A 16,685-nucleotide genomic window follows, 5' to 3' on the forward strand; every position below is an offset into this window, starting at 1 on the left:
TTTTGTCACTTGAAGGAGCTGTGGTGACTTGATTTACTACAGCTATTTTCTCTGCATCGTTTTGGTTTTGTGACTGGTTTGCACATGCGAGAGTGTCCAGAGCTGTTTTCACATGTACCGAGAGTACATGTAAGTTATTTGAATCACGATTGCAATGATGCATCACTAGAATCATGATTCAGATGATGCATTTTCACCATGTGTATTAAACCTGAAATTGCGGAGGATGATTTGGATCGTAATTGCAATCGGGATTCAAATGACATTTCCTCTGGATGTGTTTTCCAATCATGATTTTCCAGAATTGAAACAATCATGTGTATGGCTAGAGTACTCCAAATCATGTGGGGGCTGGAGCTTGCAATGACCTTTCAACCACTTCTGCAGAAAAAAAAATTGCGTTCGTGAAATGCTCGCACTGCAGTCAAAGCGCATGCTACTTACCATTCAAAAGTGATTGATGGGAACTCGGAAAGAAGCCACACCTCTCCTCACTCTGAAATGCAAAACCGCAGAATCCGCGAAGCCTACCTTGGTTGAGTATATGGATGCTAAATCTAACGGTAATTGTAATTGTAATTCGGCATTGCAGTTGCGTTTCTCTACCCATATGAAAGTGGCCCAAGACCCTTCGCATGCAATGGAGAGAGGGATAGTGAGAGAGAGAGAGGGAGAGAGGGATAGTGAGAGAGAGAGAGAAAGAGAGAAAACAAATAGAACACTTCAAGTAGTTTCCAGCCGAATGTCTTGTTTATTACACGTGAGAAGTAAAGGTTTCAAGTTTGTGAAACTTTGACTGCCGTACTGAACAAGACATCTAAACCCATGTGCCCTTGCCTGCCTATGCTTCCCATACAAGACAGACAGTGTTAAAGTGAAAGTCCACATTCCATCAAAATTGATTTTTTGAGAATGGAGTGAAATGAAACTTTACAGAACAATGGGAGTGTTATTCAATCAGGACATTAGATAAGAACTCTCTGGGATATTAAAGTGTCATATGATGCCCTTAACACAATAGAAGACGTAAACATTGCAAGTACTCAGGTTGCCAAATATTACATAATGTGATAATGTCATGTTTGACAGCTCTCCCTATTTCTTGCACACAAAAATCCCAAATCTCTTCTTTGAACATATATTCTAAAAAGAAAAAAAAGAAGAAGGAAAAAATGAACCCAGATACATCAAAGTTTTGTAGAGTTTAAGTTCAAGATATATAGCAATAGTGACTTTAATGAGGAAGGGAGCTTTAGCCAGGGCTGCACACTGGCGCCGGTCCGACGGTCAAGACCGGCAAAAGTCACTGTCGGACCGGTAACTTTTCAGGAAATCCACAAGTTACCGGTCCGACATGACCAGTAAAAAAAAAAAAGCATTGGCGAGGTCAGTAGAAAAAAAAAGAGCAGCCCCGATCAGGGAGAAACAGAATGCAAGATATCGCATTGTTCAACAAGTTTTACGCAAGTTTTCGTTTATGTCTACTGGTGCAATTTGTAAAGTAAACATACAATTGTATATTAGTTTTGAGTACTAGCAGTCGACCAGTTATTCGCGCTCGCTTGCGCATTGGCGCTGCTCACGCATTGCCATGCCATGCAATACATGCAAAGGATGTACGGTACAATGTAACTGTTGAAATGCATGGATTGTAATTCCCCGATCCCCGTTTTGTTTGTTCGTTTGCTTGCGATCGGCGGTCATGCCAGACAAGAAGCATTGATAGAAGCGCACGCATTTCTGGGTCATTTTACTCATGATTTTTTTAACGCAAGATCGATCCGATCCCGGCTTCGCAGCTGCGTGGCAGTTGACATGTTAGAACTAATTTACTTGTGCCGATTTTTAGAAAAAGTAAAAACATATTCTATATTCAGCGATACAGTAAATGAATATTTTCATTCGTTCAGAATGGTCTAATAATGAAGATAGACGCGAAAAGGATCACGAAATCGGCCCTTACAAAATGTGAGGAGATAATACAAGGGAGAAAAAAAAAATCATGAAATCATCGCAGTCCTGCTTACATATTTGAGGTAGAAATCGTCCCAAAAAGGATCATGAATTCGGCCGCGTCGTACACCTTTCAAAAGCACATGTACGAAATGCGAAGAGATTATAGAGGAGAAAAAAAATAAGGACACATTAATTTGGTGCGTGCATCATAAAAGATTACAGCCGAATAACAATTCATGAAATCAACGCAAACCCGTTGAAATTTGAGGAAATAAATAGGGGCAAAAAAGATCTTGAATTCAGTCCTGCATGCCGTGTTGGTTATCAAAAACACATGCACAAATGCAAAGAGATGCTGGTGCGTGCATTACAAAAGATTACATCCGAAGTAATTCATGAATTCGCCACAATCCCGCTGATATTTGAGGTAGAAATAGACGCAAAAAGGATCGTGAATTCGGCCGTGTCGTATACCTTTTAACAACGCATGTACGAAATGGGAGGAGATTAGTGGGAGAAAAATGGACACATTTTCAACCCCTTTTGGCGCTTGCATCATATAGATTACAGCCGAAGAGTAATTCATGAAATTATCGCAATCCCGTTGAAATTTGAGTAAACAATAATAGGCGCAAAAGAATCTCGAATTCGGCCCTGCGTGCAGTGTATAATTTTGAAAACGCATTCACAAATGCGAAGAGATTATCGGGAGAAAAATAAAGAACGCATTTTCAACCCTTCTGGTGCGTGTATCACAAAAGATTATATACAGCCGAAATGATTAATGAAATATCGCAATCCCGCTGATATTTGATGTAGAAATAGGCGCTAAAAGGACCGTGAATTCGGCCGTGTCGTATATAGGCCTACCTTTTAAGAACGCATGTATACGATATGCGAAGAGATTATTGGGAGAAAAATACAGGACACATTTTCAACCCGTTTTGGCGCGTGCATCATAAAGATTACAGCCGAATAATAATTCACAAAATCATCGCAATCCTGTTGAAGTTTGAGGAAACAATAGGCGCAAAAAGAATCATGATTTTTGGTCGTGTCGTATATCTTTTAAGAACGCATTTACGAAATGCGAAGAGAAAAAAATAAAGGACACATTTTCAACCCATATTGGCGCGTTCATCATAAAATGATTACAGCCGAAGTAATTCATAAAATCATCGCAATCCCGCTGATATTTGAGGTAGAAATAGGCGCAAAAAGGATCGTGAATTCGGCCGTGTCGTATACCTTTATGTACGGAATGCGAAGAGATTATGGGGAGAAAAATAAAGAACGCATTTTCAACCATTTTAGCTGGTGCGTGCATGAGATCACAAAAAGTTACACCCGAAGTAATTCATGAAATCGTCACAATTCCGCTGATATTTGAGGTAGAAATAGGCGCAAAAAGTATCATGAATTCGGCGGTGTGGAACATCTTTTAAGAACGCACTTACGAAATTCGAAGAGTTTATCGGGAAAAAATAAAAGGACACATTTTCAACCCCTTTTGGCGCGTGAATCATAAAAGATTACAGCCGAAGTAATTCATGAAATCGTCACAATCCCGCTGATATTTGAGGTAGAAAATAGGCGCAAAAAGTATCATGAATTCGGCAGTGTGGAACATCTTTTAAGAACGCACTTACGAAATTCGAAGAGTTTATTGGGAAAAAATAAAGGACACATTTTCAACCCCTTTTGGCGCATGAATCATAAAAGATTACAGCCGAAGTAATTCATGAAACCGTCACAATCCCGCTGATATTTGAGGTAAAAATAGGCGCAAAAAGTATCATGAATTCGGCCATGTGGTCTTTTAAGAACGCACTTACGAAATTCGAAGAGTTTATAGTAATCGGCAAACAATAAAGGACACATTTTCAACCCCTTTTGGCGTGTGAATCATGAAAGATTACAGCCGAAGCAATTCATGAAATCGTCACAATCCCGCTCATATTTGAGGTAGAAATGGGCGCAAAAAGTATCATGAATTCGGCCTTGTGGTACATCTTTTGAGAACGCACTTACCAAATTCGAAGAGTTTATCGGGAAAAAATAAAGGACACATTTTCAACCCCTTTTGGCGCGTGCATCATAAAATGTTACAGCCGAAGTAATTCATGAAATCGTCACAATCCCGCTGATATTTGAGGTAGAAATGGGCGCAAAAAGGATTGCGAATTCGGCCCTGCATGTCGTGTACCTTTCAGAACGCATGCACAAATGCGAAGAGAGTGTTTAGAGAAAAATAAAGAACCCCTTGTAGCGCGTGCATCAGAAAATATCACAGCTAAAATAATTCATTAAATCATCGCAATCCAACTGAGCACCAAGAGCAGGTTATGCAGCAAGTTCGTGCGCCGATGTTTAGATCAAGTCACAAACGCATGATACAATCTGATTTTTTTTTCATTATCATTTTACACTGTAATTCACGAATAAACATTCTATTTTTTTTCTCATTTTTTTAAAATTTCTTGTGCAATAAATAATTCAAGTTAAAAAGAATATTAATCTGTAAAATGTACATGGGGGGGGGGGGTACGTCCATAAAAACAAGAAAATACGTTTGCAAGTAATTTAATGGGTTTTTTTTAGGTGGCCGTTGTTGACCGGTAAGTTTTCTGTTCGGACCGGTAAAAAATGGTAAAATGGGGCATCTACCGGTCCGACAGAGACATGTCGGACCGGCAGAAAAAATGGGTTAGTGTGCAGCCCTGCTTTAGCTACTGAATTATCTGGAAAAAAAATGCTGGCAAATACAGTAGTCCTGGATTAAATTGGCATCACTTAAACTGCACATCCTGCATTGAATACATAAAGATTAGATGGTACTGCTTGTATTCATTTAACCTGTGCAAATTCAGGAAAATAAAGATTGTGACAGACACTTGTAAGTTTAATTCAAATTTTCTGAAGTACATTTGTATATTGCCAACTTAACGATCAGCAAGAGAGTTAGTACTCTGGAGGCTGTAACGATTTTGAAATAAAAAAAACCAAACAAACCAGCAAACAAGCACAAAGGTACAAGTTTTACGTGGCCAAGATACAATGTAGAGCTCAAATAAACGAGCAGTATTATTTTATTCTATTAAAGGTATGAAATGTGCGCGTACCAGTAGAAACAAATGACAAAAAAAAAAATGAAATTAAAGTACAATGAAACCAAAGAATTGTGGGTTCTTAGACGTAATTGGTTAACATTCTTGTGGTTGAGGATAGCCAAGACAAGTGGAATTGTAGCTTTTGCCCACTAGTGATATAGTGCAAAGAGTTAGCATGGAGATTGAATGGAGATGGATCCAAGAATAGACATTACTGGTACTGTTATAGAAAGGAGTGATCTTCTTTTGTGGCTTGTGTCAAATGCATGTAGAGTCAACTGCTAACTTCCTTATTTAGAGGTATTGTCATACAACCACAATAGCGCTAAATCTGTATCATGGTATTCATGCATATCATCGTACCATTGTAACCGCCATTTCTTTGATCTGCCGTAGGTCAGATCATTTAAATGCAGATAGGAGCCGCTTACAATGGAACAAACAGAAAATGTGATGTGAGTTGAGGTACAAACATTGATGAAGTAAAGTGGTTATGGAATCCTTTTGCAAACAGAAATTCTTTCCCCTTAAAATGCAACCTTCTGCTTAAAAGGTTCTGCATGATTTTCAATATTTCACGTTTGAACAACTATTGATTGGTTAAACTGGGTACAGAGTTTCAGAATTTATGGTGATTAGGATGGGGAATAAGAATGTTTACAAAATTGATAACAAATCACAATGAACAAGGCTGCAAGAATGCATTGAGTTTGGGCTCAAAAAAGCAGAACAAAAGAAAAAAGCATGCGTAGATTCTACACAGGTGAACAAAAAATTCCACAAATCTATACTGTAAAACATGATAATCTCGCGGCATGAATTTTTAGCTCACCTGAGCCAAAGGCTCAAGTGAGCTATTGCGATCGCCCTTCGTCCGGCGTCCGTCGTGCGTCGTGCGTCGTGCGTCGTCCGTCGTCCGTCGTCCGTCGTCCGTCGTGCGTCGTGCGTAAACTTTTTACATTTTCATCTTCTTCTTGAAAACCCCATGACCGATTTTCATCAAACTTGGCAGGTAGCATCCCTAGGGGGTTAGGAACTCAATTTGTTAAAATGGGCACCATGCCCCACCCAGGGGGCCCCCAGGGGGGCCCAAACCCCCCAAAATTAAGGAATCTGTAAAAATCTTCTTCTCTAGAACCAGAAGTGATAGAGCGAAGTTAATACTATGAGTTAGTACATTGATGACTGTAGTTTCAAGTTTGTTCATGGCAGAATCAGGGGTGCCCCCCTTGGGACCCAGGGGAGGGGGGTGGGGAAGGGTTCTAATGGGGCCTAAATTGTACATTTTCATCTTCTTCTTGAGAACTCCATGACCCATTTTCACCAAACTTGGCAGGTAGCATCCCTAGGGGGTTAGGAACTCCATTTGTTAAAATGGGCACCATGACCCACCCAGGGGGCCCCCAGGGGGCCCAAACCCCCCAAAATTAAGGAATCCGCAAAAACCTTCTTCTCTAGAACCAGAAGTGATAGAGCTAGGTTAATACTATGAGTTAGCACATTGATGACTGTAGTTTCAAGTTTGTTCATGGCAGAATCAGGGGTGCCCCCCTTGGGACCCGGGGGGGGGGGGGGGGGGGGGGGGGTGAGGAGGGGTCCTAATGGGGCCTAAATTGTACATTTTTATCTTCTTCTTGAGAACCCCATGACCCATTTTCACCAAACTTGGCAGGTAGCATTCCTAGGGGGTTAGGATCTCAATTTGTTAAAATGGGCACCATGCCCCGCCCAGGGGGCCCCCAGGGGGCCCAAACCCCCCAAATGAAGGAATCTTTAAAAATCTTCTCTAGAATCAGAAGTTATAGAGCTGAGATAATACTATGAGTGAGTACATTAATGACTGTAGTTTCAAGTTTGTTCATAGGAGATCCAGGGGTGCCCCTCTTGGGGGTAGGGGGGAGGGGGGTGGTTGGAAGGGTCCAAATGGGGGCCTGAATTGTACATTTTCATCTTCTTCCTGACAACCTCATGATGGATTTTTGTCAAACTTGGCAGGTAGCATCCCTAGGTGGTCAGGATCTCAATTTATCAAACTGGGCACCATGCCCCACCCAGAGGGCCCCAGGGGGCCCCAATTCCCCCAAATTAAGGAATCTTGAAAAAATTGGGCCCTTATTGTACATTTTCATCTTCCACTTGAGAATGCCTCGTCAAATTTTGGTAGAGCTGTGAATAATTTAGATTAGTGACTGCGTGAAAGGTGAACTTGCGATACTCAGGTGAGCGCTAGACCCGCGGGTCTCTTGTTCGCGAATTGGAGCCGACGGCCTTTTTTGCGGCATGAAATTTTCGCAAACTGCCACTGGCATTCAATGCATATAGTGTAGACAAGAACTTCAGCGTGCATTTTAATTTCGCGAATCTTCATACTAGCGAAATTCGCAAAATTAAAATGCACGTGAACATTCCTTGTTTTACAGTACATGGAGCTGTCAATTTATGTACTATATGATATGAAATTACGAAACTAGTCTGGACTTTATCCTTTAATGTAAGAGTTGACTCAACTATAAAGAGTACTTAATGCAAGCAAGTAGAATAGTTGGAGTGGCATGAAACGCAGGACATAAAATGAAAAAGTTATGGCATGAGAAAGCTTTGCATTTGTAAAATGTGATGCAGCACATGGTAACCCATGTATGTACCTTCATTCCTTGCTTTATGGCATTGTGAAGTGCCACCCCATATTTTAAAAACATGAACTTCGCACTGCTGTCGTATTGACAAAATTTTAGCAGTTGGTGATAACAATCCCAAATGAATGCTATCAATTCATCCCTGTTATGATGCATCGAATGCAATAATAACAACAACAATAAAAGTAATAGTAGTAATAGTAGAAGTAGTAGTAGTAGTAATAGTAGCAGTAGTAGCAGCAGCAGTGGTAGTACAGTGTATTTAGTAATGATGATGATGATGATGATGATGATGATGATGATGATGATGTTGTTAATTAGGTATTATAGAATAGTGTTTTTATTTTCTCTTTATTCAGAGTAGTATTTTAATAGTATTCTGGTTGTTTTTAGCATGGATTACTTTGTGTTTACTTTGTGTTTAGCTTTGCAAGAAACAGGGAAAAAAGGGGGGAAATTACTTATAGTTTTTTTTGTGTTTCTGTAGAATGGAACACCTGCATTTTTTTTGTATGACATAAAGTACACTGCAGATACAATATTTTTTGTGTCATTCAATAGCAGGCAGTCCCCTGAGTTCACTTGTCAAGCCTTGTGTTTATTGATCGTGGCAGAAGGTGAAATACACAGGACGCCCAGAGTTTAAACAAAAAGAAAAAGAAGAAGAATGCATGAAAAGCCATCAGTTCATAATAGGGTGATAGGAGGAAAAGAAATGTCAGCGGGTAGGGTGACAGAGGGTGATGGAGGAACAGTGGGGGTGTCACCAGTGGCCACACCTTCTCGCCTGACAGGAGGGCAGAGTCGCAGGGTCAGGTGTGACAAGTGAAGGTCGCGTGTCACCATTGCAGCCGCAGTCGGGTGCTAAATTTTGGAGGAAGTCTTTTTCCAAGGGAGGTTTGGTAACTGCTTGCCTTGGCCCCTGTTGCACCTGTAATTTTCAACACGTTCATTGATAATGAAATGATTCTCAGGGTGGGTAGTAAAGAGTGAACAGCACCGAAATAAAATAAAATAAAATAAAAGAAACCCCCAAATACATACACACAGACAAACAGACAGACACACAGACACAGACACACACACACACACACACACACACACACACACACACACACACACACACTCACTCAAAAAGGCTGTGCATCCAAGCTTGATGTTGTGTCTTTTTAAACTTCCTGTCAATAGAAAGTTAGACATGAAAAACAACATACTGAACTGAACATAACAGATCAAAAAATGTCAGTCATAACACCCTTTTCTTGAAATAGGATGGTGTGCTATTGTTATCATTTCTTACCTTTGTGATTCCATTGTAAGGTCAGTTGAAAATTAGTTTTGCCTGCAGACATTTCTATTGCTTTTTCAAAATAGATGTACACTAAGCCACATTTCATCCATAACATAAAATATTTAAAAATATCTAAATATTTAAAAATATATGAAATATTTTCACATTTTTCTTCTTTTTCGATTTAAACTTTAACAGTTCTGCACTCCATAGTGAGGTTAGTTGATGATTAGCTTTGGCCTGCAGGCATCTCTTTCATCTAGCTTTTTTTCTGGACCATTACACATGCAACACATTCCATCATCAACTATGAGTTGGGAGTACAAGTAGGTACCCCTGCCATCTGATCACAGAAAAGCAGATCATAATGACTTCTTTGCATCTAGGAAGTCATCTCATCAACATTGAGGTTTCAAATCCTTCACTTTTGAAAAAAAAGGATAGAAATCAAGGAAAGAAAAAAACAAATACAGGCTTTGAAAAACCAGACTACCGTAGCTGGCTACCAGAGAGAAGATACTACCACAACAAACTTGTGACACCAAAGATTTGTCTGTGTGTACTTTGACTGCTTTTTCCAGACAGTGATACATTTTTGTTTTGTTTTCCGTAACTGCTGGAAGTGTGAAAAGAAAAGTCAAACCTTAAAATAGCTCCATTCTCACTCTGATATATGAAAGGCAAGGAATAGTTGTTCTCTTTTTCATTTGTGACATTTCTGCCTTAGACCCAAGATTTCACTTGACTCTTTCTCAATATCTCTTGGGAGTGGAAAGCGGGAGATATTCAGTCAGTCAGATCGGGATATCATACATATCTACTTCGAGCTTATGCACATTTGTTAGCATCGTCCCTTTCCCCCTTTTTTCCTGCACTCTGCACCGAAAGTGGCCACACCGGGGCGAAGGCTTGGACAGATTTGTGGTGGGCGTTTTAAGGGGACATGTGAAAGGCTTTTTTGCGCCGTGTTGACACAGCTTCACCTGCCTGCCCATGGGAATGCAGCGGGAGCAGGAGGACCCTCCTTCGAGACCCATTTGAAATGTCAAATTTGTGTCGTCCTCCTGGTCGTCCTGCCTGTAGTCTGCGTTTTCCTAGGTTCATGCGAATTGCCGCATCCTTCTCCGTGATTCCCTCACAGAGAGATGGAGAGAAAAACAGATCAAGACTGAAACAGAAAGAGCAAAAATATAAAAAAAACGACGGACAGACAGACAGACAGAGAGATGCGTGGATGTTGATGTGGGCGATGATTGCTCCAGCTTGAATAATATAGAAACGGTCGAAAATCATGGAAAACCAGCCAGCGGGAGAGGCCTCTGCAACTTGGAACCTTTTCCTTGGGCTCCTTATCTATTCAATATTGATATACCTAGTCTATGAGCTGAATTGGCAAGTGGTCATCATTATTAATATTTAATTTGAATCTCTTCTTTTGTGTGTGTGTGTGTGTTTGTGTGTGTGTTTCCTCATCATTTCTTCATACAAAATGTACTTCATATTGTATTGTATAAATACATGACCCCTTTTAATTTTTTATCTCCTGTCCTGGGCCCTGTTTCATAAAGCTGTTTGTAAAGTTACGAACGACTTTAGAACAACTGGTGATCAGTTCTGATGTGCTGTACTTATCAAAATTTCAATAATTCAGCACAAGAACTGATCACCAGTCGTCCTTAAGTCGTTTGCAACTTTAAGAACAGCTCTATGAAACACCCCCCTGGATTGAGAGAAAAACATAATGTTATGCGCAACAAACATAGTAAAGTTTTTTTTTTTTCCCTTTATTGTGTTTTGTAGTCTATAGCCTGTGTTTCAGATACATGCCTGGAATAAGCAAACCCATCACATACTAAGTGTATTGATCACCTTACCTTTGCATCATTTTTGCAGAATAAGGTATTCTACCCACAATATTAAACACACAATAGTGTTTTGGAGAAGCTCCATAATGTTGTCATTCCGGCATATTCACTGTATATGCACAACACTAGCCGCATTTACACTTACTAACATCGCCATTTTTAAAATCGCGATATTTTGGTTCCACCGTTTACACTTGTGCAAAAGCACGCGAAGTTTGAGCTTCACGAAACATCGCGATTTTTTGGTCGGTAGTGCGCATGCGTAATCTAACTGTTTTCAACACGGTAGCTGAGTGGAAGCGCGCGCTATTCTGTTCGTTTTCACTGCAGTGGAGTGCAGTATATTTTCATCACAGCTGGCTGGTTGGAATGTTGAGCCAGGGCTTTTTATCAGTACAATGCACACATAAATTTGTGCTTCTCGAGACTGTTTACATACGGTAAAACTATATAGCTTGCTATATTAGATCACATACGTAGTAGGTGTGTAAAACTTCATCTACAGCAGCATTCAGGAGGATCATGAAATTTCGCCGATATGACGAAAGTGGGAAGTAAGACTTGGAAGTTAGGACTGGTATTTTATCAGGTGACAGCAAGAACTTACACCTGTTACGTACTCCTGAGTCCTGTATTCCACAAACAACGTATATATATCGAGAGCAGTACGGGCACTCCCACAATCTGAATCAACGCATTTCTGGGAGAACATTATTTTGTTAAGTTGTCATGGGGTGATGATACGTGGTTGGAGAACTTCAGGTTTGCTACCAGTAGTAGTTTTCACGTACAGTGTACTAGTTTCATCAGGGAGGGGGAGGTGAGAGACCACGAGCCGACCGAGGATCAGCCGTTTAGACCTGTGGCTGTACACAGCTGTCTATACCGTGTACTAGTACAGTACTCTGGCCAGTGACCGACGTGCTCTTTACACGTTCCAAAGAGGGATCGGGAGCGCGCGTAAACTCCCGGTGCAATCCGATACCGAGAGTCACGTGATGAAAAATCGCGATATTTCTGCAGCTTGGGTTTACACTCGCTAACTTCGCCTCAAACTTCGCGATGTTTCAAAAAATCACACTCCGGCTGGCGATTTTTCTGGCGATGTTTCGAGGGCGTTTGGGTGTAGTTGCTTAGCAACTTACACCCAAATGTCGCGATTTTAGAAAAATCGCGATTTTTCCAAGCAAGTGTAAATGGGCCTACACATCCATCCACTCCTGCCAACGATTATGTTTCACTATGTCAACATTTCTCTCCATCAAAAATGACAAAATATGTTTTTTACATAAATTGTAAAAAATGGTGATTTCTTTCTGAAATTTTATGAAGCATACCTGTTTTACCATATAATTTTTAGCTCACCTGAGCCAAAGGCTCAAGTGAGCTATTGCGATCGCCCTTCGTCCGGCGTCCGTCGTGCGTCGTGCGTCGTGCGTCGTGCGTCGTCCGTCGTCCGTCGTCCGTCGTCCGTCGTCCGTCGTCCGTCGTGCGTCGTGCGTAAACTTTTTACATTTTCATCTTCTTCTTGAAAACCCCAAGACCGATTTTCATCAAACTTGGCAGGTAGCATCCCTAGGGGGTTAGGAACTCAATTTGTTAAAATGGGCACCATGCCCCACCCAGGGGGCCCCCAGGGGGGCCCAAACCCCCCAAAATTAAGGAATCTGTAAAAATCTTCTTCTCTAGAACCAGAAGTGATAGAGCTAAGTTAATACTATGAGTTAGTACATTGATGACTGTAGTTTCAAGTTTGTTCATGGCAGAATCAGGGGTGCCCCCCTTGGGACCCAGGGGAGGGGGGTGGGGAAGGGTTCAAATGGGGCCTAAATTGTACATTTTCATCTTCTTCTTGAGAACCCCATGACCCATTTTCACCAAACTTGGCAGGTAGCATCCCTAGGGGGTTAGGAACTCAATTTGTTAAAATGGGCACCATGCCCCACCTAGGGGGCCCCCAGGGGGCCCAAACCCCCCAAAATTAAGGAATCCGCAAAAATCTTCTTCTCTAGAACCAGAAGTGATAGAGCTAAGTTAATACTATGAGTTAGTACATTGATGACTGTAGTTTCAAGTTTGTTCATGGCAGAATCAGGGGTGCCCCCCTTGGGACCCAGGGGAGGGGGTGAGGAGGGGTCCTAATGGGGCCTAAATTGTACATTTTTATCTTCTTCTTGAAAACCCCATGACCCATTTTCACCAAACTTGGCAGGTAGCATCCCTAGGGGGTAGGATCTCAATTTGTTAAAATGGGCACCATGCCCAACCCAGGGGGCCCCCAGGGGTCCCAACCCCCCCCCCCCCCAAATGAAGGAATCTTTATAAATCTCTAGAATCAGAAGTTATAGAGCTGAGATAATATCATGAGTGAGTACATTAATGACTGTAGTTTCAAGTTTGTTCATAGGAGATCCAGGGGTGCCCCTCTTGGGTGGGGGGGGGGGGGTGGTTGGAAGGGTCCAAATGGGGGCCTGAATTGTACATTTTCATCTTCTTCCTGAAAACCTCATGATGGATTTTTGTCAAACTTGGCAGGTAGCATCCCTAGGGGGTCAGGATCTCAATTTATCAAAATGGGCACCATGCCCCACCCAGAGGGCCCCAGGGGGCCCCAATCCCCCCAAATTAAGGAATCTTAAAAAAATTGGGCCCTTATTGTACATTTTCATCTTCTACTTGAGAATGCCTGGTCAAATTTTAATTTAGATTAGTGACTGCGTGAAAGGTGAACTTGCGATACTCAGGTGAGCGCTAGACCCGCGGGTCTCTTGTTCTCATTTTGGAACGAAATATGATTTTGTCATGCAAATATATGATTTACTTTTGATCACAATTTTCCTTCCTTTACACTCTGGCACAGAGGTTGTAAGCCATGCATACGCACACTAAGAGGCTCACACATTTATTGAACTACTAATGGTGTTTTTACGGCATACCAAATGAGGGAACTAAGCTCTTGATTTTCCCCCACACCAATATTTGGCATTCTTTTGATTCCTTCCAATTCCCGCAGTCACCGAACGTGCACGACGACTCGCGAGGACCCCTTTGACCTGGAGGAGGCCCCGCCGGAGCAGCGCGACGTCGTTCTGGTGCGGGACGCGGCTCTCGGATTCGGTTTCATCGCGGGCAGCGAGAAACCGGTGGTCATCCGCTCTGTCACAGAGGGTGAGTTCATAACAGTATATACTGCACATGTACTACTCATTTGTTCTTGACATTTTTTCCTTGGAGATATATGGAGATGATGCACGTGTGGAACATACCAGGCATGTCACAGTTGTTGATTTGTTATGGTATATACGTATTGTACAAGATGGTGAGATGACGTCCCAGAAATTCAAACAAAATGACTTCGTGCTCTCTTTCTCTCAGTGTTGTAATGGAGGATTTATTGAATAGAACTATTAACGATGCAGTGCAGCAGAATTGTTTCAGTGTACACTTGTGTCAGGCTGATATGTCTTTATTCCTATTTTATGGCATTTATGCAGTAACAATTGCTGTATAAGAGAGTTCTACCATTTGTAATTTGCCGTGGCATTTGCAAGCATATGAGGGCAAGATATTTGTGTGTGTGTGTGTGTGTGTGTGTGTGTGTGTGTGTAGGCTACGGAAGCTTTCATGATTGCACGATTGGTGTATACTTGATGCTACTTGTGCCCTGTTAGGGGTTGTCTGTTCTTGTATTTTGTAGTACTTACCTACAGTATAACAAATTAATCAGCCAGCCCACAGTCATTAACGTCACACAGGACTTGGGCAATTAGTGTTGCTAGTATTGAGTTGTCAAATTGTTGGTGTCAGTGTCATGAACAAGAGGCACTTGGTTCAATAGACCAGTTTGTAATTCCACTTTGCGAGTGAGCAGAAAAAGGTCATTTGTACCAACAGGCAGTTTGGTTTCTTAATTCATTGAGATTAAGCATCTGTGATATATGGTGCTTGCAAGCACATCCACCTGACAGCAAGATTGGTATTTGGCAATATCAAAAGAAAAAGGTTGTTATTACATTCAATACAAAACAATGAAATGGACGGCTGCTAAAATGTCAACTGATGGATTATAAATTCTGGTTACCTGGTCTAAGCGCAGGTTCAATCTTTGTTTGACACAATTTCCATAAATTGTTACGTTGGGCAAGCTTAAATCCATTATACCAACAGCTTGCAAAACAAGTGAAGTGTCTGTTAAACCAACAGAGAAAAATAGAAAGGTCATTTATACCAATGTGTACATGAGATATACGAACTGGCTTATCTGTACCAGTTGACATTTTCACTCTTTATCTCTCTATCTAGCTCAGTCTACTGGTAACACTTATTTATTCGTGTAAACCAGCATTATCAAACAATGTGATGATGCCTCAAATGCCTAAACTAAATTTGTAAGATGATTTGTAGCCCCTCCAAGTGCAAGTATAGCTGTATGCTGCACTGTGAATAAATTACTGACTTGATGGGTACTCTCATGTGTCAGGTCACATACAATTGTATTATGAGGAAGAAAGATTTGCGGTGACACCATGTGTATGTAGTCCTTAACCGGATCGCTGTTTGGCAGAAGAGCCTAGAAAGAGGAGAAACGAAGAGGGAAGCGACATATGGGGGCTGTGAGGAGGGCAAAAAGTGAAGAGTGGGAGACAGTAATGGGCTAGAGGTTGAAGTTGCACTAGTGGAGACGGTAGAGAAAGGAACACAGAGAGTGGTAAGGAAGAATAGTGTGAGAATCAAGTAGGATGTTCGGATGCCACTCTCTGTGTTCCTTTCTCTACCGTCTCCACTAGTGCAACTTCAACCTCTAGCCCATTACTGTCTCCCACTCTTCACTTTTTGCCCTCCTCACAGCCCCCATATGTCGCTTCCCTCTTCGTTTCTCCTCTTTCTAGGCTCTTCTGCCAAACAGCGATCCGGTTAAGGACTACATACACATGGTGTCACCGCAAATCTTTCTTCCTCATTTACTTCACCATGCAAACCTTCAAATTGTATTATGATCACATTTAAATTCAGACACACACATTCATGCTGGGCAGCGTCCATCCAACCACCACCTAGAGTGGACGAACCCCCCCCCCCCCAAATAATATTTCCTGTGTGTATCTTCTTGATACTTGACATGACATGATTATAAATCAAACTTAGGGAGATGATTGACGCTATAAGTGATCATCTGATATCGTGAAGTACTGCCATTATTCATTCTGCTGATCAAAACCCATCAAGTTTTTGTTGTGAGTGTTCAATGTCATTATATCTCAAGTGTCAGTTTTGGGTGGCCCATGCAGCAGAAAGTCAGATGACATAGCAAATATAACGTTCATATGCCTTGCGTAGATAGGAGTATTGGCAGACATACATGTAGGGCCTACATAGTACCATGCATCTACAATGTACCTGTGTAATTCATAATTTGATATTTAGATATTAAGGTCATTCTCATTTTAAAGGGTGAAATATGGCTGTCACGCAACATTTCAGTTCAATCTAACACCTTGAGCAGTGCATTTGTAATAAACAAATACTGTTACTTGCAAAATGTACTTAAAATTAGATTGTAATGTTTGCTCGATGTTGATGGTGACTGGAGTAAAAAAAAAAATAACTGACCAGATTATTTCATTATACAATGAAAGTGAGCTGGCATGGCATTCTTTGGTTTCTTGTGTTTTTACAAAATGCTGATATTGATCATAATCATATATGTACATAAAATTGATTGGAAAGTAGCACTCACTTTTGCAAATTCAACAAAGCTCCTTTTAAAACAGTCAATGTGACTAAATCATTGGAACTTCCATATAATTTGATGCAAAATATATAATTT

The 16,685-nt window shown here is 41.1% G+C and overlaps 1 protein-coding gene across 1 annotated transcript in view; it reads left to right on the forward strand.

Annotated features, from left to right (window-relative positions):
• LOC139718307 (uncharacterized) overlaps positions 1 to 16,685 on the forward strand; it is a 78,733-nt gene that overhangs the window by 19,603 nt on the left and 42,445 nt on the right. Inside the window, exon 4 of the mRNA XM_071629790.1 lies at positions 13,872 to 14,026. Coding sequence (XP_071485891.1) covers positions 13,872 to 14,026 — 155 coding nt within the window. The remainder of the gene's footprint in view (positions 1 to 13,871; positions 14,027 to 16,685) is intronic.

This window comes from Diadema antillarum, unplaced genomic scaffold (assembly GCF_040938485.1).
Source record: "Diadema antillarum isolate AM-2024a unplaced genomic scaffold, OU_Dant_1.0 scf00000092, whole genome shotgun sequence".
NCBI classification, from domain to species: Eukaryota; Metazoa; Echinodermata; class Echinoidea; order Diadematoida; family Diadematidae; genus Diadema; species Diadema antillarum.